Source organism: Poecilia latipinna, unplaced genomic scaffold (genome assembly GCF_001443285.1).
Source record: "Poecilia latipinna isolate Pla-1442-1.1 unplaced genomic scaffold, P_latipinna-1.0 Scaffold7, whole genome shotgun sequence".
NCBI classification, from domain to species: Eukaryota; Metazoa; Chordata; class Actinopteri; order Cyprinodontiformes; family Poeciliidae; genus Poecilia; species Poecilia latipinna.
Genome location: NW_015112623.1, coordinates 1,158,650 through 1,181,714, shown reverse-complemented (window position 1 = coordinate 1,181,714; position 23,065 = coordinate 1,158,650). Strand labels below are relative to the sequence as shown.

At 41.6% G+C, this 23,065-nt stretch overlaps 1 protein-coding gene across 1 annotated transcript in view; it reads left to right on the top strand.

Annotated features, from left to right (window-relative positions):
* Nucleotides 1–1,480: 1,480 nt before the first annotated feature.
* cdh24a (cadherin 24, type 2a) overlaps nucleotides 1,481–23,065 on the top strand; it is a gene marked incomplete at its 5' end in the record, with an annotated part of 29,291 nt that continues 7,706 nt past the window's right edge. Inside the window, 11 exons of the mRNA XM_015017905.1 lie at nucleotides 1,481–1,859; nucleotides 5,476–5,595; nucleotides 5,963–6,130; nucleotides 13,744–13,925; nucleotides 15,872–16,128; nucleotides 16,237–16,373; nucleotides 16,524–16,645; nucleotides 18,315–18,432; nucleotides 18,568–18,876; nucleotides 19,071–19,263; nucleotides 19,379–19,778. Of these exons, the coding sequence (XP_014873391.1) occupies nucleotides 1,481–1,859; nucleotides 5,476–5,595; nucleotides 5,963–6,130; nucleotides 13,744–13,925; nucleotides 15,872–16,128; nucleotides 16,237–16,373; nucleotides 16,524–16,645; nucleotides 18,315–18,432; nucleotides 18,568–18,876; nucleotides 19,071–19,263; nucleotides 19,379–19,778 (2,385 nt within the window). The remainder of the gene's footprint in view (nucleotides 1,860–5,475; nucleotides 5,596–5,962; nucleotides 6,131–13,743; nucleotides 13,926–15,871; nucleotides 16,129–16,236; nucleotides 16,374–16,523; nucleotides 16,646–18,314; nucleotides 18,433–18,567; nucleotides 18,877–19,070; nucleotides 19,264–19,378; nucleotides 19,779–23,065) is intronic.

Sequence of the window (23,065 nt, the reverse complement as noted above, 5' to 3'; positions counted from 1 at the left end):
TATGCAAATAAAGTTGCTGAGTTGGCAACAGTGGAGCGACTATTGCAGACATGATCTGGTGGCCCGTCAGCCGAACCGCTCTCACAGCGCAGCAGAAGAGAACAGCAGCTGATTTTTATGCCTTTGCTGAGGTAGATGATATCATCTTCACATGTAATTATCGGCCGATCGCATATCTCCCAAACTTAAGGAAATCGATGCCGATTTATCCATGTATCCCGAGAATAAATGTGACATAAATGTAAAGACATTAGAAAATCCGTTTCCCTTCCTCAGGTCACAGTTTTGCCTCTACATTGTGTTTACATGAACTGTAAATGACACAACATGACCGAACGTGGGAAATGGATGGGAATACTTTTGTCAGTCATTTTAGATATTACCAAACAGGTTGATCTATTAGTAGGTTTTCCGTAGGAGTAAGAGTTTGCCTGCGTGGTCGTTTTTGGTGATGATGCACCGATTGTGTTCTTTGAATCCACTAATTCTACCCTGGTAGATTTGTTTTTGTTCACCAGCACATCTTCTAGCTGAAAATATAATAATAATAAAAAAGAGAAGGCTTGAGTAAATATATGCAAAACTTGCCACTCACATTTCAAAACAGGCTGCGCTGCGGCTGCAACTTAAAGTCAAAGCTTTAGTCCTCTTGAGTATCTGGGGTCGGCAGCAGAGGTTGCGAGTGAGCTTTGTGGATTATCAGCATGTGCAGATATGCCTCGAGGACGGAGAGACGCAAGAGTCTGTGGTCAGAAGCCTGGATGTGATGAAGGCTGAGTAATCTCTTTCGCCTCCTATTGCTGTATGTTTGGCCTTTTACCTATCTATCTATCTCGCTAATATCCTCTCTCTGCCATTAAATGCTGAACCACAATTCTGCACCAGGGAGCAAAATAATAAAAAAAAAACAAACAGGGGACAAGAAAATAGAGTTGAGAGGAAGAGAGAGAGACAGAAGAGGGTGAGGGGGAGAGAATAAGAAATGCGAGCAGATGGGCAATCTGTGTAAGCGAGGTAACTTGATGAAAGGAGCAGAGAAACAAGAGAAAGAGGTGGTTTAAAGGGTGGAGGCAGATGGATGTAGAGGCAGGACAGGGAAGAGGCAGATGGGTGGAAAGGACTGAAAGATTATACAGACGGATAGTGGCTGCTTTTGCAGGATGACTGTGATTATACGTAATATGACATTTGCAGGGCCACTGTCCGCATCAACGTTAATTTTTTTATTTATTTATTTATTTATTTTTTCCCCTCTCAACGATTCCGCCAGTGGCGTGTTTGGTCCAGTGAGTTAATTAGCTGCATGCATCAGTACTCACCCCTGGTCCCATATGTATGTTCCACACCTGGTGCTATTTCCTCTCACATTCACAGATTCACATCCTCCCCACACCCCCACCCTCCATCTCAACACGACTCACCCATTTTGCAGCAGTCTGGCGTTTCGCGTACCAGACCGCCAAGGAGCGTTGATGAGTGATACCTGCGTCGAGCGGCCCGTGCTCGGTGTCGCCCCCCCAAGGTGCTGCTGGGGATTGTCGTCTGTCTGTGTTTCGTTCTCCAGCTGCACACCGACATGGACAGAGGGGACGGGCGCACCAAGTACATGCTGGAGGGGGAGGGAGTCGGCTCTGTGTTTGTCATCGACGGCAACACGGGCAACATCCACGTCACCAAGGCCCTGGACCGCGAGGAGAAGGATGAGTACCGGCTCACGGCGACAGCCACTGACAGGGAGACGGGCCGGGCCCTGGAGCCCTCCTCCGAGTTCATCATCCGGGTGCAGGACATCAACGACAACCCGCCCATCTTCCCCGACGAGCCCTACGTCGCCGTGGTGCCGGAGATGGCCAACATAGGTACGGCGCCGGAGGGGAAGAAACGTGATTCTGGTAGTGGCGGAAGATTGAGACCGTCTGAAGTACGTCATCATTTTTAGTCACTTCTGCCCAAATCAGAAGAGCTAGAGATCTGTGGTGAACGGTAAACAAAGAAGTGATCAGCTACTCAAAATAAACTTTAAAGCTACAATATGTCTGATGTTTACATATTTGTTAAAACTGTCACCCTGTTGTGACAGTATGAGACAGTTAATCTATAAAATCGATCTTCTCCACCTCCTCCATGAGCTGCTTTAGCGATCTGCAAAAATGTGCCAGTCAAAAACAACCAATCAGAGACAGGAGGAGAGTCTTATCGCTGTCAATCACCCTCATATAAACGCTGTTAAATGTGCTAATGGGGAGAAACCACTCGCCGTTACAGAAAAACTGCTTATCCGCTGTCATTGACGGCTATGCTAACTAGCATTAGCATTCATAGCAGCTCCTCAACTGATGGGGAGAAGCTGTAGAGTAGCAGAGCGCAAAGGGAAGTGTGTGAGCCGCACTACACAAGCATGATTGACAGCGCTAAAACCCTCCATCTGTCTCTGATTGGTTGATTCTGCCCAAGTTGTGTATTTCTGCAGTTGGCACAGGTGAGAGTTTTAACAAATATGTAAACACACACACACACACACACACACACACACACACACACACATATATATATATTCTAATAAAAGTTTCATTCTGTAGCGTTAGGTGGTTTAAGTGATTATCTGTTCTGACCTAATTGCTTTCCTTTAAAACACAAAAGCTTGTAAACAACAAATAAGTGTAGGTGCTTTGTTTTAGCCAGTTTGCTGCAACAAGTGGGGGAGGGGGGATCGCTGCACTACTCACTGACCCTTACAGACATTGTAAAGGTCATTGTCTTATTATTAAAATGGCTTTGATGATATGACATAAAATGTGATCTGTTTTGAAACTGGAACTAAAGCCTCAGAATGCCTTGGTGCCGGTACCGATACCAGTATCAGTACTCGGTCAATACCTAGAGGCTACATGTGCTCCTGCTGCAGGTCAGATGCTAACATTCACCCTAAACCTTGTGATGATATAATGATCTTCTTTTCCTCCACATTCGCTCATGCTTGTCGACGTTTCAGTTGTGGTAAACATTTAGATTTAGACTCCAGCCGCTTTCTTGTAGATATTCTGGCTAATTAAAATCTCCACACATCTGCCTTACTTAAATGACATGTTCTCTTGTCTATCCCTTCTTGATCAGGAGCTTCGACAAGAGGAGAACATCATGTCATGTTTTCACACCAAGGAAACAGAAAGTCTTGAATTAGTAACTAGACATTCCTGAATTTTAAGCTCCAATTACATTTATTTCATTGGAATATTTACGCCTACCGGCAATTGTGACACTTTTGGCTTTGCTACTCCATTATGAGGGTTTTCACCCTGATGATTTTTCTTATTTTCCTCAGTGCTGCAATAAAAGGTGAATTCCTTTTAAGACGGCCAACAGATTATTTTTTTTTTATCAGAGGTGCCAATTAGTCTGCAGGGTGCTGCATCTGATCACGGACTCTGCATTAGCATTCATCACACATTTCATCTGAGGAGCCTAAGATTATCTCACAGCCTGTCCAACAGCGGCTCGCGCATTTCAGCCAGGATTAAGCTGTGGACTCAAAATCAAACCAGTTGTCGATTTTCAGATAGCCTGGAGAAGAAGTCATGCGTTTAAACTTTTCTGTGCAAAACTTGAATATCAACTTTTACTTCAAAGAAATGTTATTCTGGTCTCTTAAGCCAATATTAATTACAGGTCTGCTGTTACTAGTTGGGTTTTCTCAAAGCCTTTTCATTTGATGAACTCGTTCTTTGTCCTTGTCCCTGACTTCGGCAGCATGTCATCGCAGTCTTCTAGCCTGAACAAGCTTCCTCGGCAGAAAGATGCAAGTTTTAGGGTAACATTTTCTACAAAGTCGGTGAACGTGTGAACCTGCACGTCCTGGTTAATCGTTCTACTCGTTTTGTTGTAAGTCGTTATTTAATCAGCTCCCGTCCCAAATTTGAGCTCTCTACAGAACTTTCATCTGCGTTTTTCTCCTTTTTAATCAAATTTTTCTGTTTCAGTTTTCCGGCAAAAAAAAAAAAAAAAAAAAAAAAAAGAAAAACGTTTGAGCCAGATGAAAGAGCACCGCATGAACTCCATAAAATTTCCGTCACTCTAAAACTCACAGAAGAGGTTTTTGTAAGGGAAAGTGACGCAGAGTGGAATCGCTCGGTTTGATATGGGAGATCTTGACTGATCGTTTCATGCGAAGTTGTTCTGAAAACCATTTGCTCTGGCTGATGAGCTCCATCACGGTGATTTTCAAGCCCCAACAATGTTCCCTGCAGAATTGCTGCATCCTGCTACCTCTGCTAAAAAAATAAAAAAAAACGATTCCCAGGCAGACTTACTTATAATACCACCAAGGGGGAAGCTTTGAAATCAAACTCTGTCTCAAATATGGAAAGCCGAACCCCTGGCGACCTAAATACAACTTATGTAATTTTGAATCTGATCAGGGAGGTTTTTTGGGAAAAGCGAGGTTCAAACAAACTGAGTCTTTCGCGACAGATCGGGTTAACATCTCCGGTCCAGAACGGCTGGTAGTTGAGTTAACTCTGAGGAAATCTCAAGTTAAGTTTGTAAAAAGTGTCAGACATATCAATTCACCATGGCAACTGCTGGAAGGACAAAAAGAAGATGCCGGTGCGGCTTGACGTCATCCAGCTAGCTAGCAGGTTATCTTCACAGTTTGTTACCACGGTGATAAGTTCAGAGTTATATTTAGTTTTCTGCATGGAACTAAAACTAACACAACTAACCAACTAAAAGTTCCACCAGCAGATTATTTCACTTATAAGACGGGAAAATGTCTTGTTATAAATTTTAAAAAAATCTGTCTGTGCAACTAGACATTAAGGAATTATGTGCATAAAACAAACTAATATTTGCTGAAATATTTGTATGTTGGTTTTGTCTCATTTTAAGAGCAAAACCAGACCAAAATTACTTTGTAAGATTCTATGTTTTTCATTTCCAGTGAAATAGTTTCTTTGCGACAGACTGTTAATAACAAAGATCTAATTTAAAATAACACCGGTTAATCCCCTGAGGCTTTTTTTTTTTTTTTTTTTGCCTTTTTATGCCGGAATGACTCTTCAGTGTTAAGTGGCCTTTAAAGCAACAAGCGGGGCTCAAAGAGAGTGAAAGAAAGCTGTCAAAGTTCGAAGACAAGCTTTAGAAAACTTTCAGAAAGCCCAGAGGGAACCGCTGATCATCACCCCGCTGCCAGTAAATACAAGGAAATCTGGTTCTGCTGAGGCTAAATATAAAGAAATTGGCTTCAGATTGTAGAATCAAATTTTCACTTGACACATTTTCTTTCCACACTTGGGCTAAACACACCGCTCCAAGCATGACATTCGGAACATTTTGTGAGCAACAGGGAGGCAGGAGGAATTGCATTATCCCATTTGGTCTAACAGATTTAACCACTGAATAGGCAAAAGGAAAGAGTTTGGACCTAATAATAATAATAATCTGATTTTAATTTGGAGCCTTGCCTTTTGCGTTTCGCAGGCACTTCCATAACCCGGGTCACGGCCACAGACGCCGACGACCCGACGTACGGAAACAGCGCCCGGCTGGTCTACGGGATTTTACAGGGCCAGGACTTGTTCTCTGTGGATCCTCAGACAGGTTTGTTCACCGTCGGCAGCAATTAGCGCCGTTTCATAAACGGTTTCTCCAGCTGATGGGAACACTTAACAAAGTTAATCCTCATCATATGGTTACGTTTTATCCGTTCCCACCATATGTTCGGCAGAAAACTAGATTTTTTTCTCTCTCTCTCTTTCTCTCTCTCTCTCTTTCTCTCTCTGAGTCAGTTTAGGGAAAGAGAGGTGGCCCGGAGTCGCATGTTCGGAAATCTCCTCGTTTTAAAATGTATGACTCGCTTTGATGCTAACGCGAGGAGACGGCGTGTCACTGTGAAATCTGGAGCTGTTGTGATTCTTCTTTTTCTTTTTTTTTTTTTTGTTGTGCTCCCCGCTTCCCTCTCCACCAGGCATCCTACGGACCGCCGTACCTGATATGGACAGGGAGACGCAGGACGAATATCTGGTGGTCCTCCAGGCCAAAGACATGGGCGGACATCTGGGTGGGCTGACGGGGACCACGACCGTCACTGTGAAGCTGAGCGACGTCAACGACAACCCGCCCCACTTCAGACGCAGTGAGCGCACCGACCGCCTTACCGGATTGCCACGTCAGCCGCAGTGGCTTCTGATCGTAGCCATAGCGACGAGCGCATGAGGATCACTGGACGATAGAGCGTCCTGCGATGACAGAGAGTTTGGATATTTTCCACCTCATTTGGGTTCAGGATGAGAGCTTAGTGTTTCTTACCGAGTCGTTGTTATGGAAACTCGCTCTCGCATAGCGTGAGCTGCAGAGGAAGTGAAGTCGCAAAAGTATCGATAACCCTTTGTCAGATTATAACCATAAATATGAATGTACTTTAATGGGGTTTTATGTGATCGGGCAGCAAAAAAATAAAAATAAAAATATATATATTTTCAGCATTTTGAATATGAACTGAAAAGTGTGGCATTCACTTGTTTCCAGGCCTGCTGAGAAGTGCAGTTAAAGAGGATGGTAGAGCCTCTGTGGACAGCAGCTTTTAAGATTTAGACTTTGACTAGGCCATTCCAGCACATGATTGTGCTTTGATCTGAACCATTCCACTGTGGCTTTGGCTGTATGTTTTAGAGTCGTAAATCTGGAAGATGAAACTCGCCCACAGCTTCATGGGTTTTGCTGCTCCTCGCAGGTTTTCTTCCATGACTTCCTCCAAATAAATGGGCTAAAGGGATCCTTCACTGCGATCTCTTACAATCTGAAGCTTCACTTGTTGGTTTGGAAGCACAGCTTCTACACTATTTCTTCTGTTAACTCTTTGAGGTCCCTTAAAGGGACAGTATTATGTAAAATCAACTTTTTTTGAGACAGAGGCCCAATTTTAACCCGCTAAATTACAAAGTCAAATTTCTTCTAAGTCATATTTGACATATACAATATTTTTATAACTGAAGGTAATTTTACTTGATTGTGCTATAAAACAGTTCTATATGGCTGGAAAACACACACCACTGCCCCTTTAATTTTGTGCTTCATCTGTTTCCTTTGACTATAAAAATTGCCTTTAATAATATCCATAAAATAATATTTATTGACATCATTTTTTTCTCTCTCATCTGACCAGAGCGTCGTGTTCGACTTGTTTGCTGTGTCTCCTATTTATCTTAAGGCTAACTGTTATCCGACTGGTTTTGATCAAAACGTTGGTTGCGGTTGGTTCTTTTCTGCTCTTCCCTCGTTCTGATGAAGAATTGAACTCTGATCTTTAAATCTCAGAACGTTCGCTGCTTTAATCTGCTCCACGAGTTTCTCTTCGACATTCCCACCTTACTTTTTGGTTTTCCTGATGCCTTGTTTTTTATTTTGTTTTGTTTTTTTGTGTGTGTGTCAACACAAATGTTTGCTCCTTGTCTCTGTTCATCACATAAAATCCCAATAACACACGGAGAAGTTTGTGGTTATAACGTGACAAAATGTGGGGAAAGGTTGTGTGTGGTCGGGTGTGAGTAATGTTTCATTTTATTTTATTTTATTTTATTTTATTTAATTTTACTTTGCGAGGTACTCTATGTAAGCATCCCATAGTGGTCCCTAAAGTTTACACGGACTGCGTCTTGATGCAGAAGAGTGAAAGATCATGTCCCTTTTTTTCCCATCAAAGCTTTTTCCCGGTTCCCCGCTATTAATATTTCATCTTATAGTTCAGTGCTTTCTGCTTCAATAGACAGCAAAATCACTGCAGAATGTGTCCAACAGTTTCAGCAAAACCATGCATTTCTTTATATACTACCTCATCCCTGTATGCTTTTCCCCGCCGTCTCCACTCACTGCCATTCATCTTAATGTTTAAAGCCCCCCACACCCCTCTCTCTTTCTTCCTTATGTTGATATATTGTGCTGCAATACAGGCGTTTTATGGAAGCGATATTATAATTCCAGACAGCACCAGCATGTTATTTATTTACTGATATCTGATGATATATCCCCACTTCACTGCAGGGCGTTATTTTCACTTTGACAATAATGCCACAGTTTTAGCGAATGGCTCATTTGGCATGCTCTTTGAAAGCGAAGGGTGTGTTTTTATTTATTTATTTATTTTTCGGTTTAATGTGCCTGTTTATGAGGAGGAAGCGCTGATTTGATTAAGGTGAAGTCTTTCCTCGGGATTTTTTGCTACCGTGCCGCATCAAAACGAGCGGCGCTCATTACGGGATGCCAGGTAGACGACACGATCCTCCGCCGGTCGCTGGCTGGCCTCTCGGCGCCTGCAGAGGTGACAGCAGAACAGATGAACTCTGTCAGGCTGCGGGTCTCCGTTTGAAAAGCTTCAGTGTTTGTGCCAAATACTGTAAAAGCTACATTTAGGTTGGCATGCAGGGGGAAAAAAATTAAAAGGTTTCCCCATTAAAAATGTCAGATTAGACTCTCAATTTTGATTGTCAGTCTGAATTTAAATTTCAGTCTGGTCAAGGTACGGCGGTGGTAGCGTGATGGTGCGGGCATTGCTGTAATTGAAGAAATTCCCAAAGGAGAAAAGAAAACCTGCTTCCTTTGGGTTTCAGTGCAGTTCACTGATCTGAAGCAGAGGTGGGCGGATCGATCCAACAATATCGATTATATCGATACCAAGTCAATATCGGTATCGGATCAATTCCAGCGTGATAACATTCATGGTTTAGTTTGTGTTTGTTCATTTATTTCAAATTGACTATGCATGACATATAATAGTTAGCCAGTATATAATTCATATAAATATAATACATTGCAATGCAATAAAGACAAATTAACAAAACTCTTCTATAAAAAGGAGATTTATAATAATAGGATAGAATAGAATTTATTGATCCCCAAAGGGAAATTGCTTATTCGTTGACAAGCTACTCCATGTGACTTAATAAATATCAATAAAACGAATATAACCATATGAGACGAAGTTGATAACAAATGAAAACCATTTTTATAAAAAAAATTTGTTTTTTTTAAATTTCCTTTTGCAGTTTTGTTTTTATCTTTGTAATGTAATCTCTCAACTCTACTGCAAAGAATATTTTGCTCTCAAATGATATATTATTTTGCATTTTAGGAAAAAAATCCACAGAAAGTCATTTTGTTTCTTTTTATCATAGAGGTTGGTCATTAAAGTATTTTGTAGCCACCTATAAAATTAGTCCAAATTCTGCCTTAGGTTTGAACAAAATTCTTCAAAGGAAAAACCATGAACATACATGATGAAGTTTGATGTATCAAACTTGGATAGTAAAAAGTATCGGTATCGGTATTGGCGATACGGAGCTTGTATTTATCTGGAATCAGATCGATACAGAATCACACCTCTAAATCGAAGAACACCAGCAAATGCCTCTCTGATTGGCTTAAAAGAAGCAAAATTAAGGTTTTGGAGAGGCCTAGTCAAAGTCTAGACCTAAATTCAATTGGCATGCATGAACACATGCTTTTCATACTTCAAAGAGTGTAGCTAAATTGAAACATTGTTGCAATGAAAAGTAGGTTGAAAGTCATCTGCAGTGATGCAAAAGACTCACTGCAGTATCTTTGCAGTGATACAACCAGTTATTAACTTTAGAGTCCAATAACTTTATATATTTATATATATATTTTTTTACATAGAACAAAGTTAGTTTGCATACTTTTTTCCTTTGGTAAATGTTAATCTTTATTTGAAAACGTAACATTTTGACATTCAGTGGTTTTAACTCTCATTGTTTGATGTTCTTCCCTTATGAAGTTAATTTAATGTCGGTATCCATTAATAATTAAAGAATTTAGCTTTTTTTATACATACTGTCAGTCGCAGAAATGTAAACTAAGCATTGCATCTGTTTGACATTTACGACTTCAAGCTTCAGTTTAAATTCATCTCCATGTTAACACAGAGTGATCATCATCCTCATGTCTGTTATTCTTAGCCTGTTCAGTTTCCATTTCCTGACCAGAACCACAGAAACGATGCTGAAGGTTTGAAGATAATTGGTCTGAAACCAGAAGTTTTTCAGAGTTTGAGGACGAACATCCCAGAGGAGCTCCGGGCTTTTTAAGAGACGGCGCGCCGAACGGAGATCAGAAATCATTACAATAATAGTCAAACGGAATGGCTCAAATGTTTAAAGTGATTTAAGAGTTCAGATAGAGTAGTACTGTGGAGAAACCAGAAACTGGCATAAATTATAGAACATAGCTTTTAAAGAGCCCTGCAAAGTATTTAAATCCCTTGAAATCCGTCACATTTTGTCACATTACAGCTTCAGTGAGTTTTACTGGGAGTTTAAGTGATGGCCTGACACAAAGTAGAGTGTAATTATGAAGAGAATTTGTTTATTGTTATACAAATGGAAATTCTGGCAAGCATTTGTACTCGGCCTCCATGTGTCAATAATCTCTGCAGCCGCTTTGTGCTGGAAGACGTTTTTGGTGAATTTTGGTGATTTTTGCTCTGCACAGCAAAAGAGCAAACAAGCTCAAGTGAGGTTAGATTGGATGGACATTATCTGAGAACGTCCGTTTAAGACTCCAGGTTAGATATGTCTGGACTTTGACTTGGCTGTTTCCAGCGCTGGATGTACTTTGAGTTAACTCGCTCCATTGCTGCTCTGAATGTTTAGGGTCGTTGTTTCCCAAAGCAAAAACGCTTTAAAAAAAAAAAAATGAAACAAAAAATAAAAGTTTTCTTTTGTTTTGTTTTTTTAAAGATCTGCTTTTTAACGTTTTTGCTACGTCCCTCCATCATGGCTAGTGGTAAATTGCAAATGAGTTTCCTATTACTTTCCTTCCTTCTCTCTCCTTCATGAAGTCCAGATTTGTGAAACGTATCAACAGACAAGTCGCACATCTGTAGTCTCACCTGAGCCGGAGACCCCTGCACCTCCTCCAGAGTCACCATGGGCCTCTTGGCTGCTTTTATACTTAACGCTCCTCCTACTCCTGGTTTAAACCTCCACCCACCTTTGTCACAGGGCTACAAAAGAGGATTAAAAACATAAAAATGTAATTAAATTCAGACTTTTTTTTCTTCTTCTCAGAATTCTGACTTTTAACTAAAGAGTTCTGATACTATTTATGTCCAAATCCAAATAAATACCCAAACATGCATAGCATGTTAATTATGTTTTTGGGAAATAATCACATAACTGTTTCTTCCTTGTTAAAGGATTTGTAAACCTGCACTTCATCCGCACTGAAAGCTCATCCAGAATGTATGTGGCAAATTTGAGTTCCAAGTTGCATAAACAATTTAAACAATTCTGACTTTGAGGAAAAAAGTCAGAATTTTTTTTTTCTTTCCTCAGTGGCACTAATCTTCTTCCGTACAGAGCAGCTGGATGATGGTGCTGAACTGGATGTGGTTCAGAGGTGTCAAACTCAAACACATGCCACACCTTTTAGTTTCTTCATTCGTTATAAATGTTGAAAACCATCTTTTCATTTTTCAATCTGTCGCATAAAATCCCAGTAAAATTTACCAGTCAGTTTGTGGTCAGAGTGTTAAAAACTTACAGGCGTCTGAATGTAAACAATCCAATTAGGAAAACAAAATGAAACAATCTTGGAGGTTTTTATTTTACTGAAATATAGATTATTGCTTTAACAAATGAAAAACTCCTGTTTTCAGGAACTGTTTGTTCAGGTCAAATGAAATTTACTACACGTTTCAGCAACAGATACCAATTATGAAACAAGTAGCAAACAATACAATTTGAAAAATGACATCAGAATTATGAAGCAAATATTCATCAGATACATTGATCATTGATCCAGTTATTGTGAATCAAACGCTGACCAGCCGGGTTTTTAGCTTCTAGTTTAAAGAAACTTAAAAGTTTTGCAGTTTTCTGGAAGTTTGTTCCAGATTTGTGATGCGTAGAAGCTGAATGCTGCTTCTCCGTGTTTCGTTCTGGTTCTCTGTGTTATGTGTGAACATTACGCTCAAAGGAAAACTCCCATGATGCTTGGAGTCTGCATGCATCTCTGTGCACCATAATGTATCGAGGATGCAAGCTTTCTCGCTTTAAGACACAATTAACACGTTTTTTATGCATCCATGCCACACACCGGGCCTGTGAAGCTGTGAAAAACCAACATCTGATGATCTCGCAGCGAAAAGACGAAGAGGGTCAGAACCTGCGCCGACTGGAGCGTTTTTCTTTTTATTATCAATAAATTACACTAATAGCTCCACATCTCACTCCATTTATCACAAAGCTGTTATTGTCTTAAACTTTAATTCTGTTTTTTTTATTGAATATCTCTTTGCAGTTGTTACAAATTAAAGAAATATATTAGGTCTTGTATACCATAAAACGCTTAGAACAGCAATCAACAGGGTAGAGGCAGCTTAGCCGGGTTTTATTGTCTAGACTCTTGGTGATCAAACTCAAGGTCATTCTGGTGGACGTCAGCACAAACCTGCAGGGCTGCAGCTAACGATTAAACTAAACTAATGACAAACATCAGCACATTATGCAGAGTTTTCATTTAACCACTGGTGCTTCTTTTGTGCAATATAAGAAATGCATTTAAAAATATTTAGATAATTCCTTTTTTAAATAAGAAAATGAAAAACTTTTAGCCTAAAATGCAACAACTTAGCATTTATTCATTAAACACCTTATTATTTGTAGCTAAAATATTCTTCAAGTATCTGAAAAGTTAGTTGACTTTATGTCAATACAATAAGTATAATCTGCAGATAATTTTTTTTTAGATTAACTAATTAATAACTGGACGGCAAACAGTGACTAATAGATTTGTTTGTCCGGACTTTTGAACCAGCTGAAGCTAAAACTCCCACTTTGTGCCTGGGTAGATCACAGAAGTTTTCTTTTAATCTTAAATGCAAAATTCATGTATTTCTTTGTACAAGTTTGGCTTAATTAATGCTCCAAATATGTTATTTTACTGACCACTGACCTTTTTCTGAGTCTGCATACTTCAATTAATCATTGACTAAATTAGTTGACGATTATTCCATTAGTCGATTCGTCACGATTAAGCTGATTAATTTGTTTCATTTTGTAACAATTTCATGTCCAGAAATCCTGTTTTCTGCAGGAACAACGTTTACAGTCCACCAACAGCACCTATCAGAAATGAAAAACATTTATTTGGAGACTTCAAGCTTCATGTTTGTTGAAAAATCTACTTCAAGAACAAAAAATACTTTATTAATATACACACTCTAATATATGTACCTACATTAAAAATCACAAATAGCAGCCTATTTTTTCCATTTGTTTCATTATTTTGGTTAAAGTGAATACTTTCTAAATTTTTATTACTGCCTCATAAACATGATTACTCCCCTCCTCTGCAGCCACAGCAGCTCTGTATAATTCATTTTCCCCCCGCAGAAACAAGGTGCTGTTTACCTATATTAGCATCGCCTCGAGACGAAATGTTATTCCTCGAATGATTTACTGCGATTGTCGCACCGACCAATCGCTCCTGCAACACAAGCAGACCTGTGATATACTGCGAGAGCCGTGATGGAGAGCGAACAATGCTCCAAACTTCATCATGAAATCTGCGCAGGGGCAGCAGCTGCATGCATTAGCGTAATGCCAGCTTTGTTCTGAGCCCCAAACGGAGCCAGACAGCGTCCTCATGAACATTCAGTGCCAGCTCTCAAACCGCTCCATTCATTGTGACCTCCTCCTCCTCCATGCCACCCCCCCCCCTCCTCCGCTGCAGGTGCGTGGTCGTTCTCTGTGTCGGAGCTGGCTGCACCTGGTGTGGAGGTGGGCCGTCTCACTGCCACCGACCCTGACCTGGGAGAAAATGCACAGCTGGAGTTTACCATCCTGGACGCGGAGGGTGCGGACATTTTCAACGTCACCAGCAGAGCCAGGGAGGCCGTCATCGTGCTGAACAAGGTGAGCGGCGATGCGGACGCATGCACGCTGAATGCGCGAGAAGCAGCTGAGGTTTATCACGGGAAAACGGGCACCAAGAGCTTTTATGGTGCCCTGGAAGGGTCATTCATACCCCACTGACCTCTCCACAGTTTGTGAAGCTGTAACCACAGAGCTTTGGGTGTTTTATTGTGGTATTTTGTTGTAGACCAACACAAACTAGAGCAAAAATATGGAGAAAATTATGCATGCAAAGCAGAAATGTGTGGCACACATTTTATTAAGTCCCCAAACTTAGTAGCTTTTCAGCAAGATAAGCTAAAATGTTAGAAAATAAAACCAAGTAAATGATTCCTTATTATAGATTTTTTAAAAGTACTAGTTCAACTGGAAAATTATTTGACTTATAAACCTTTTTCCATGTCTTAAGTCAAATAATTTACCAATATTAAGAAATTATTAGCTTAAAACAAGTCTTAAAAGCGCCGAGAATATCTGCAACAGAAACTAGAGCAAAAATTCTTAGTAAAGTTTTGTATTTCTGCGGTGAGCAAATGAAAATAGTATGGCAGACATGGCAGTCCACAGGCAAGAGGCCCCATGGTGACTCTGGAGGAGCTGCAGAGATGCACAGCTCAGAAGGGAATCTGTCAACAGGACAACTGTTAGTCATCCGCTCTGCAAATCTGGTCTTTATGAAACAATGGACGCAAAAGACAAATTTCTTTTACAGACATCTGAAGATGATGAGTCCAATTATGAGCCTCCAAGCAAAATGTCGTGTTCAATAGAAAAGACTCCAACCAGACTGTAAAAATGACAGAGGCTCTTGCTTTACAGTGCTATCTAAGTAGCCAGCTAGTTTTCACTTGTAACATGGGAAAAATGTCTTGTGAAATAATCTGACAATGGAGTTAGTACCTTTTAATCAACATCAGGGAATTATTTAGTTGAAACAAGCTTCTACATATTGTTGAAAAGTCACATGTTGGTTAGTTTTGCTTTATTTCAAGTGTACGAAGATATTTGCACTGAAGACAAGGCCAAAATTACTTAACAAGGTTTTGTGTAGCTGTTGCGTACATCATGGGTAAGTGTAACTTTATCGCCAAGTTAGCTGGGCGATGTTCGTCTTAACCATTTTCTCCTTTCTGTTGCCAGCCCATACAATTCATTTATTTGCTTTTTTTGTGTGTGTGTATTTCTGTTGTTTCACAGGTCTTAAACTCTGTAATGATCTTTAAAATGTCTTAAAATTCTTATATTCTTTGTGGCAAGACTTTAAAATCGAGGTTGAAGCGTGAGCTCATTCACAAAGAAGAAATGTCCTGAATTTCTCTCTGTAGATGTGTGAGGCTGATGGAGACATACACCAAAAAGCTCGCAAATGTAGCGGTAGTGAAAGATGGTTCAATAAAGTGTTGACCCAGAGGAGTTTTGTACATATTTCTAAAGCATGTAATATTTTCTTTACCCACCACTTTGTGTTGGTTTACACACAAAATCCCAATAAGATGCACGAATGTTTGTAGTTGTAAAGGATGAAGCTGGAAAAAGCTGAAGGGGTTTGAATAGTTTTTTAAACCATTGCATCAGCAACACTTTAAACATCTTCTGCTGATAGTGTCAGCCCACAGGTGTCCTGAAGGAAGTGATGAGGATGAACTGGACATCAGCTGGTCAGAGTCTCACTCATTGAAAGTGAGGCCTTGTTAAAAGAACAGGATTTCGACTTTTAGGGCTTTTGACAACATTCTGTGAGATTATCGAAGAAAGATTGAAGGACAAGATGAGGCTCGTCATTAATTAGACAGGGAAAAAAAAAATCACCCGAGCCGCATAAGAAAAGAATGAATGGAGGAAAATACCGTAAGTGAATGATGAAGTCTTCGGCTGGATCAGAACCAGAGCAAAAAATAACTCGCCGTCTCATTTTTTCTTCTTTTTTTTTTTCTTTTTTTTTACAGCTTCTGGATTACGAAATGTGCAATTCGTATACGTTTTCCGTGGAAGTGGCGAACCCGGTCGTTGACCCCCGGTTCATACGGAAAGGGCCCTTCAAGGACCAGGCGACGGTCCGGGTGATGATCCTCAACGCCGACGAGCCGCCGCGGTTCTCCCAGGCCGTCTACCACCTGGACGTGTCCGAGAACTGCCCCCCCGTCTGCGCCGTCGGCCGCGTCCACGCCGTAGACCCGGACACGGGACAGAGCAGCAACATCAGGTGGCCGACTCACCGTCGCTCACACACACACACACACGCACACACGCACACACCACTCACACACTCATTAGCCTGCGATTCCTGACTGTTCCTCGTCCCGTATCCTAGGTACTCCATCGATCCGCAGTCGGACCCCGAGGCTTTGTTCCGCATCGCCTCCGACAAGGGCTTCATCAGCGCCGTGGTAGAGTTGGACCGTGAGCAGGAGCAGTGGCATAACATCTCAGTCATCGCCACACAGAGGGGTATGACAGACCGTACCGCCGCGGGGCACCTGGAGCGCCGCGGCGACACCGACTCGTATTTCACCCAGTGGAGAGCAAACGGTGGATTTTTCTGTAATAACTTGAACATTAGCGTTCATTTCCCCCCCCCTTCTCTTGTCTCCCTTCCAGACAACCCAAATCTTGTGTCGAGGGCTGTGGTTGCCATAGAGACACTGGACCAGAATGACAATGCGCCAGAGTTGGACAGGCAGTACGCGACATCAGTATGTGACTCCAGCGCCCCGGGTCAGGTCTGTTCCTGTTCAGCCCTAGCCTGATAATACACTGCTCTTCATTTTACCCACTCAGTCTCTACAGCCACTGTACTTCCTAACATTTTGGGGGGTTTTAACTACACAATTAAAGCCTCCGCAACGTTGACTCCCTGCTTGGCTTTATAAATGATATTAATAACAAGAGCTAAACATTTATCTAGCGCTGCAGTTTCCGAAACTGAACTAACTCGAGTGCAACATGCAGCCACTGCTGGACTCTGCTGATGCAATTAGGTACTTTAAAGCAGAGGCAGAAATGTTGGGTTTGCATCAGCAGTGCTGAAGAAAAAACTGTCTGTGGGGATGAGAAAGGGGGATTGTCAGCTCCTGGAACGGCTTTTTCTGCGAAGAAGTCAATGCGTGAGCAATCAAACAATGTGATTATGGGATCGTTTCACAGTTTGTCCACATTGCTTTGTTTTTTTGGTTTTCATTTTCTCACTTTGATGGATTTTTATTGTTATTTAGTGTGACAGACCAACACCAAGAGCTGCATATTTGTGGAGTGAAACAGAAACGAAGCAGATGTGGGTCCAAACATAGACTAAGAGTAGCTTTACTTCAATAGTTTTACTGATTCGTTATCCGTTCCGTTTGTAGTCGAAGCTCAAACATTTTGACTTTCCAGTCAGAAAAGTCAGCTGGAGCGCTCAAGGAAGTCAGACTTCCCACTCAGAACAGTGGGAGGAACTCCGGCTAGTCCCAGTTATAATGTGCAAGACTTGTCGTTTCAATTTGGCGGATCCTCAAATCAACAGCAGTAAGGTGTGTTGGAAACATTCTCCAGTCTGACTGAGCTACTTGGAGAAGAAGAACGTCTGTGTGAAGTTGGATGAGACAAACTCTTCTCCTGTAACTGCAGCAGAATTTGGTGCCGCAAAGTGTTGAGCTGGAGATGAATAAAAGCACATTAAAGGAAGCACACCTTTAACAGATTATGAGTTTGTCTGGGCTACACAAAACATGTTTGTTACATTTTTTTTGCTACATTTTTTTTTTTTTTTGCAGAAAACCAGTCTTAGATAATGAGAATCAGTTCTGCCTGTTCCTTTCTGAATGATCTTTTGAAAACAAAAGTGCAGTTATACAGCTGTACATCTCTGAAAAGCAGTGCACAAACAACAACAATGCAGCAAGTGGTTTCTAAATGATAAGCCAACAACAAAACACTAGTCTACTCTAGCAGCCATTGTACACAATGCATACAGCGGTAAACTCACACTGGAAAAAAGAAAATGGAGGTTCAGCTTTAAAAAATGTAATTCATTTGTGACATGTAATCAAACCAAACATGCTGGAGCTCGTTGCTCTAAGTAACGAGGTTGGGCTCCCCTGGGGTTGCTAGGTGATGGCAGTGCCTGCCTATTGGTGTTTCAAACATCCAGACACCAAGAAAAATGAACTTACTTTTTAAGTTCTTGGGATGTTGCAGAAGCAGTAGAAACCCAAATGGAAGTACAAATATGTGCAAAATTTGAATTTTGCATCCTAGGTTCCCTTTATGCTTGTAACTTGTAACAAGACATGCAGAAGTTCAACTTTACTCCATATGAACATCAGATTACACTCTGCCGGCCTGTTAAACGACTCTTGGGGAATCCCCATCAGCTCTATTAAAACGATTCTCCGGCTCTTTGCTCCGCAGGTGGTCCAGGTCCTGCGAGCGGTCGACAGGGATCAGGGAGGACAGGACTCTCCGGTCCACTTCAGCATCCCTTCTGAGTCCAGCTCCGCTCTCAACCTCTCTATCAGAGAATCTGGAGGTCATCTCCCCCTCTTTCCCCTACAGCCGCTATTTCACATTTCACGCAGAAATTCGACGCCCGTCGATTAGTGACAAGAGAGCGCTTTGTGCTTTGCTGTGCAGTGACATGCTTGATGTGTTGTCACATCATCAGGTGTGACAGCCAGCCTGGTGCTGCAGTCGGCCTTGGAGCCGCTCCCTGGCTTCTCATCCTCTCCACTCGCCCTCGACGTGCCTGTGGTGCTGCGTGACGGGGCCTCGGGGCTGACCAACACTGGCACCGTCACCGTCACCATTTGCCCGTGTCTGCAAGGCGGCATGCAGACGGAGAACCGGGGCAGGCAGCGGGACCCGCGGTGGGAGAGGCACGTGGTCTGCCTGCCCGCGCCGTCCGCCTCGCCGTCGCTCATCTTCAGCTTGGTCACGCTGCTCGCCATGCTGGCCTGTGTCACCACCCTGCTGGGTGAGTTCTGGGGTTGGGGAGGATTTTGTGTGACATTTCTGGGAAACAGAAAACTTCCCAAGTATGTTTTTTTTTGTTTTTTTTTTTCTTTTTTGAGCGACTTGTATTTGGAAAAGACGCTGAGTGGTTGTGTCAGGCTTGCTTCTGGAACATCAGTGGAGTATGTGGGCATGTGTCTGTTCTTTGCCCTTTAGTGGTGTGTGCTCTCTCGCTGTCATTGCGCCATCAGAAGCGAGACTCCCACTCACCCTTTGAGGAGGATGATGTCAGGGAAAACATCATATCCTACGACGACGAGGGGGGAGGGGAAGCGGACACGGCCGCCTTTGACATCGCGGCGCTGCAGAGCATGCACAGGATCCAGCACATGCACAACAGCGGGAACATGTGAGTCGCTCGCTCGCGCGCCGCCGTTGCTCTCGGCTGTTTGCGTGTTCAGTTGTTTTTCGATCGCTGTGATCTGTCTCTCTCTCTCTCTCTCTCTCCCTCCTTCGGCACGCAGATGGTACACCCAGCAGAATCCGCCCAGAGCCAGGACGTACAGCTGGAGCCGTCACCCACGCCCGGTTCTGGGCCCCCAGCAGCGGCCGGGCTCGGCCCCGCTCTACGGGCGCCTCTGCTACGGCGTCCACACGCTGCCCGTTCTCAGAGACTACCCGCTCGGGCCGCTGGAGGCGGGCCTCCAGCTAGGCAGCGTGACCCAGGGCCTCGCGGCGGGTCACGGCGCCAATCGTCTCCTCGTCCCCGGCCGGAGCACCTTTGAGCCTCTGCTGCGCTCGCCCGAGACAAGCCGCCGCGGCTTCGAAGCGGAGCATATGCTGGCAAAGAGCGCGGGCGCAGACGGGAACCAGAGCAGTGGGGCGAACGTGGCTGGCGCCAAAGGGAAGGAGGAGCAGGCCAAGGTCAGAAAACTCTGCGGAGCAAAACACTTACTCACAGCTCGCTGTTTATGTTTTGGGGTTTTTTTTGTTTGTTTTTTGTCTTTGAACAAGTTCCAACATTATTAGGCCTGTGAGAGAGAAAAAGCGAGTAAAGTAAACTTATAGAAAAGTCACTGAAAGGTCAGCTTACCTTACAGTGTCAAACATTTAAAGGGATAGTTCAGGATTTTTCAAGTGAGGTCATAAGCAGAGTTATAATAATTCTGGGTTTTTCATTATAATTTAGTTTTATTTGGTTGTGACTTTTTCTTTGTCTAACTCACTTTCAATTAGTTTTTAGAGTGTGTTTGCTAGTTTTTATTAGTTATTGTGTAGTTTTAGTTTAGCTTACATAGTAAATTCAAGTTTTGGTCCAGAAATCAAAACGGTCAAAGTATTGTGGTTATATATACATCAGTTGGGTTACGAATAATCAACAGAAGATGCCAGTTTCAAAAAAATGTATTCAATTATTGTTGAACCACAAGCTGACTCTGGAATTCAAGCCCAACTTTTGCTGTCGCCATTTTGTGGACCACCACAGGAGGAGTATGGAGTGCCGTAATTTGCCGACAGCCTCTTGTATTGAGAGAAAAAAAAATCAATTCCTCATCAGTTTAAAAGGCTAATAAATAGATTCATAAACAAGAAAATGAAGGATATCATGTCTATAATCTCAGTATGTTTTAGATAAATGTACAGTATAGTTCCAGTTAGTTTAAATTTCTCCACATTAATTTCAGTTAAAATGTTTTCTCAATTTAAGTTTTTGTTATTTTAGTTTTAGCTAACTATAATGACCTTGGTTAGAAGCAGCTAATACCCTACCTGCAGGAGATAACCGTTTTATCACCTTAATGTAGTTTAGATCTAGATTAGTTGCAGAGGTCAGAGAAGAGACTAAACAAAATTGAACTTCCACCATCATACAACTATATTCTAAAAAAAATCATAGCAGTTTATGCCAACTCAGTTTTATGAACTTTGAAACATTAGCGGGTTATTTGCGACAGAAAGAAAAGGTCAGAGGTGGTGTGCCAATAATAACGTTCCTGTTCTAAACATGTACTCAACGAAACATATAAAATGTTTCTTATCCAAGTGTAATAGAAAAACAAGGGAGTGTAAAAGTCAATAAAAACCTTCACACATTGTTCTCAGAAGTGTTGCACACTCCTATAATGCTCCTATAATGAGCTCCTATAATGAGCTCAGCAGATGCACAGTTGTTAAAAAAACTGCGATATATAAATATGACTTAAGAGGAATTTGACTTCAAAATTTAATGCCTTGAAATTGGGCCTATGATATTTCTGAAACTCCACCTTTAACAACATTTTTAGGAGAGTTGCATGGAGAAGTAGCTCCTGTAATGAGCCCAGCAGATATCAGTTCCACCAGGTGTTTGCTAGTTGCTGCTGGCTAGTCTGAAGGAGCTGAGCGGAGGGCTAATGGGGGTGGGCTGCTCTTTGAGGTAGAAGCTCAGACGCTCGGAAACCCAGAATGGTTGCCACGGGAGATTAAAGTATTTCTGAAACGTGGACGAGAGAATCAAGGCAACACAGCAGGAATGTTTTTGATAAGGAAATGACATTATAACATGACGTCAAGTTGAAAAAAAGTCGATTTCACCCAACATCACCTCTTTAATAACCTTCATTCAAATGTTTTACTAAGTAAGTTTATCACTCAGATTGATTACCGATGACACTCCGGCTCCCACCGCCATTCCATTCCCCACATAAATAAAAATTAGCTTCCCTGTAAATAACCATAAACTGCAACAACCTTCTTGACACTCAAGTTATTTTATGACAGCGAAAGTCTGTCCACCCTCTGGGACAAACTAATCTGGATTTATACTGAGTGAAAAGTTAATCTGATTCAGCTCCAACATTTCGTGCTTTCACACAACCTGCCTTAAACTCGTGAGCTGCATCTGTTTAAAATGCAACACTTTATCATCAAATCAATACACATCTTTTATGTCAGGTTTATAGTGTGGCCCACAGTTATTGGCAAAGATAACTGCGGCTTTAAATAATTGTATTTTACTGCAATGAATATATATCTACATATAAATCTTATATGCATGTATTCAGTAGAGTAGAAAAATTAATTTTAAGAACGTCTTCAATTTTAGTGTTACACTGTTGATTTATGAAATGTCGTTCGAGCTTTTTTTTAATGCTTTACGTTTTAGTTTGATTAGTTTCTATGGTCTTCTAACTAGAAACCCATATTTATATATATACACAGTGAGGATATGAGTGGTAGAAACATACAAAGCCAAGTTGCCATAACAACCACTGCATGCCATATACATGCCAGCTGGTTGTTTGAGAGGCATGGCGGAAAAAAAACCTGGCATAAACATAAACATGTAGAGTTTACTAAGGATTACGATGCTGTGATTTGGTCGCATGAAGGTTGGGTCAAAACTGACTTTCTGGTCCATATCAGAACCACTTAAATACAGATGGATGCATATCTGCTGTTGTTTGTAGAGACCTATGTTTTTTGGTCTTTAGCGATTAGTCTGGGGACGCACTTCCGATACCGATATCTGAGGTTTGGTATCGGCTGATACCGATCCGATGCAGAACAACAATTCTGAGTTGACTTAAAACGATATTTTTTTTTTAAAACACAGATGTAAATGCACTTAATTAGAAATGTATTAGATAACTCTGCACCAGTACAGCACACTTAAATACACCAAAAGCGTCACAAGTTTGGTCAAACATGTAAAAACAAATTTAATTTGTTCAGTCAGAGCAGGGGTGTCCAAAGTCGGTCCTGGAGGCCCGGCATCCTGCATGTTTTAGTTCTCTCCCTAGTGGTAGTAACAACCTCCTCAGCAAGTCAATGTTCTCCTTAGGCCTCTAATGACCCATCATTTGATGCAGGTGTGCTAAACCAGGGAGAGAATAAAACATGCAGGATGCTGGCCCTCCAGGACCGGCTTTGGACACCCCTGAGTCAGAGCAATTAAGAGTAGAAGAGCCAACGCAAAATAAATGATAAAGAAACTGAACCTGAAAAAAATAATAGGTTGACTACTTTGGTCAAACGTAAAAAAAAAAAATGCATTTGAATTTCACTTTCAAATGGTTTAGAAAGTGAAATCAGGAATTCTAAATATGTAGAATACATAATAATATATCATGACGTCATTCAGAGCACATAGAATTACACTGAATAGATCTGACACATTGTCACCAATACCCAATCTAGAATTTTTTTTTCAATATCAGAGCCGATACAGA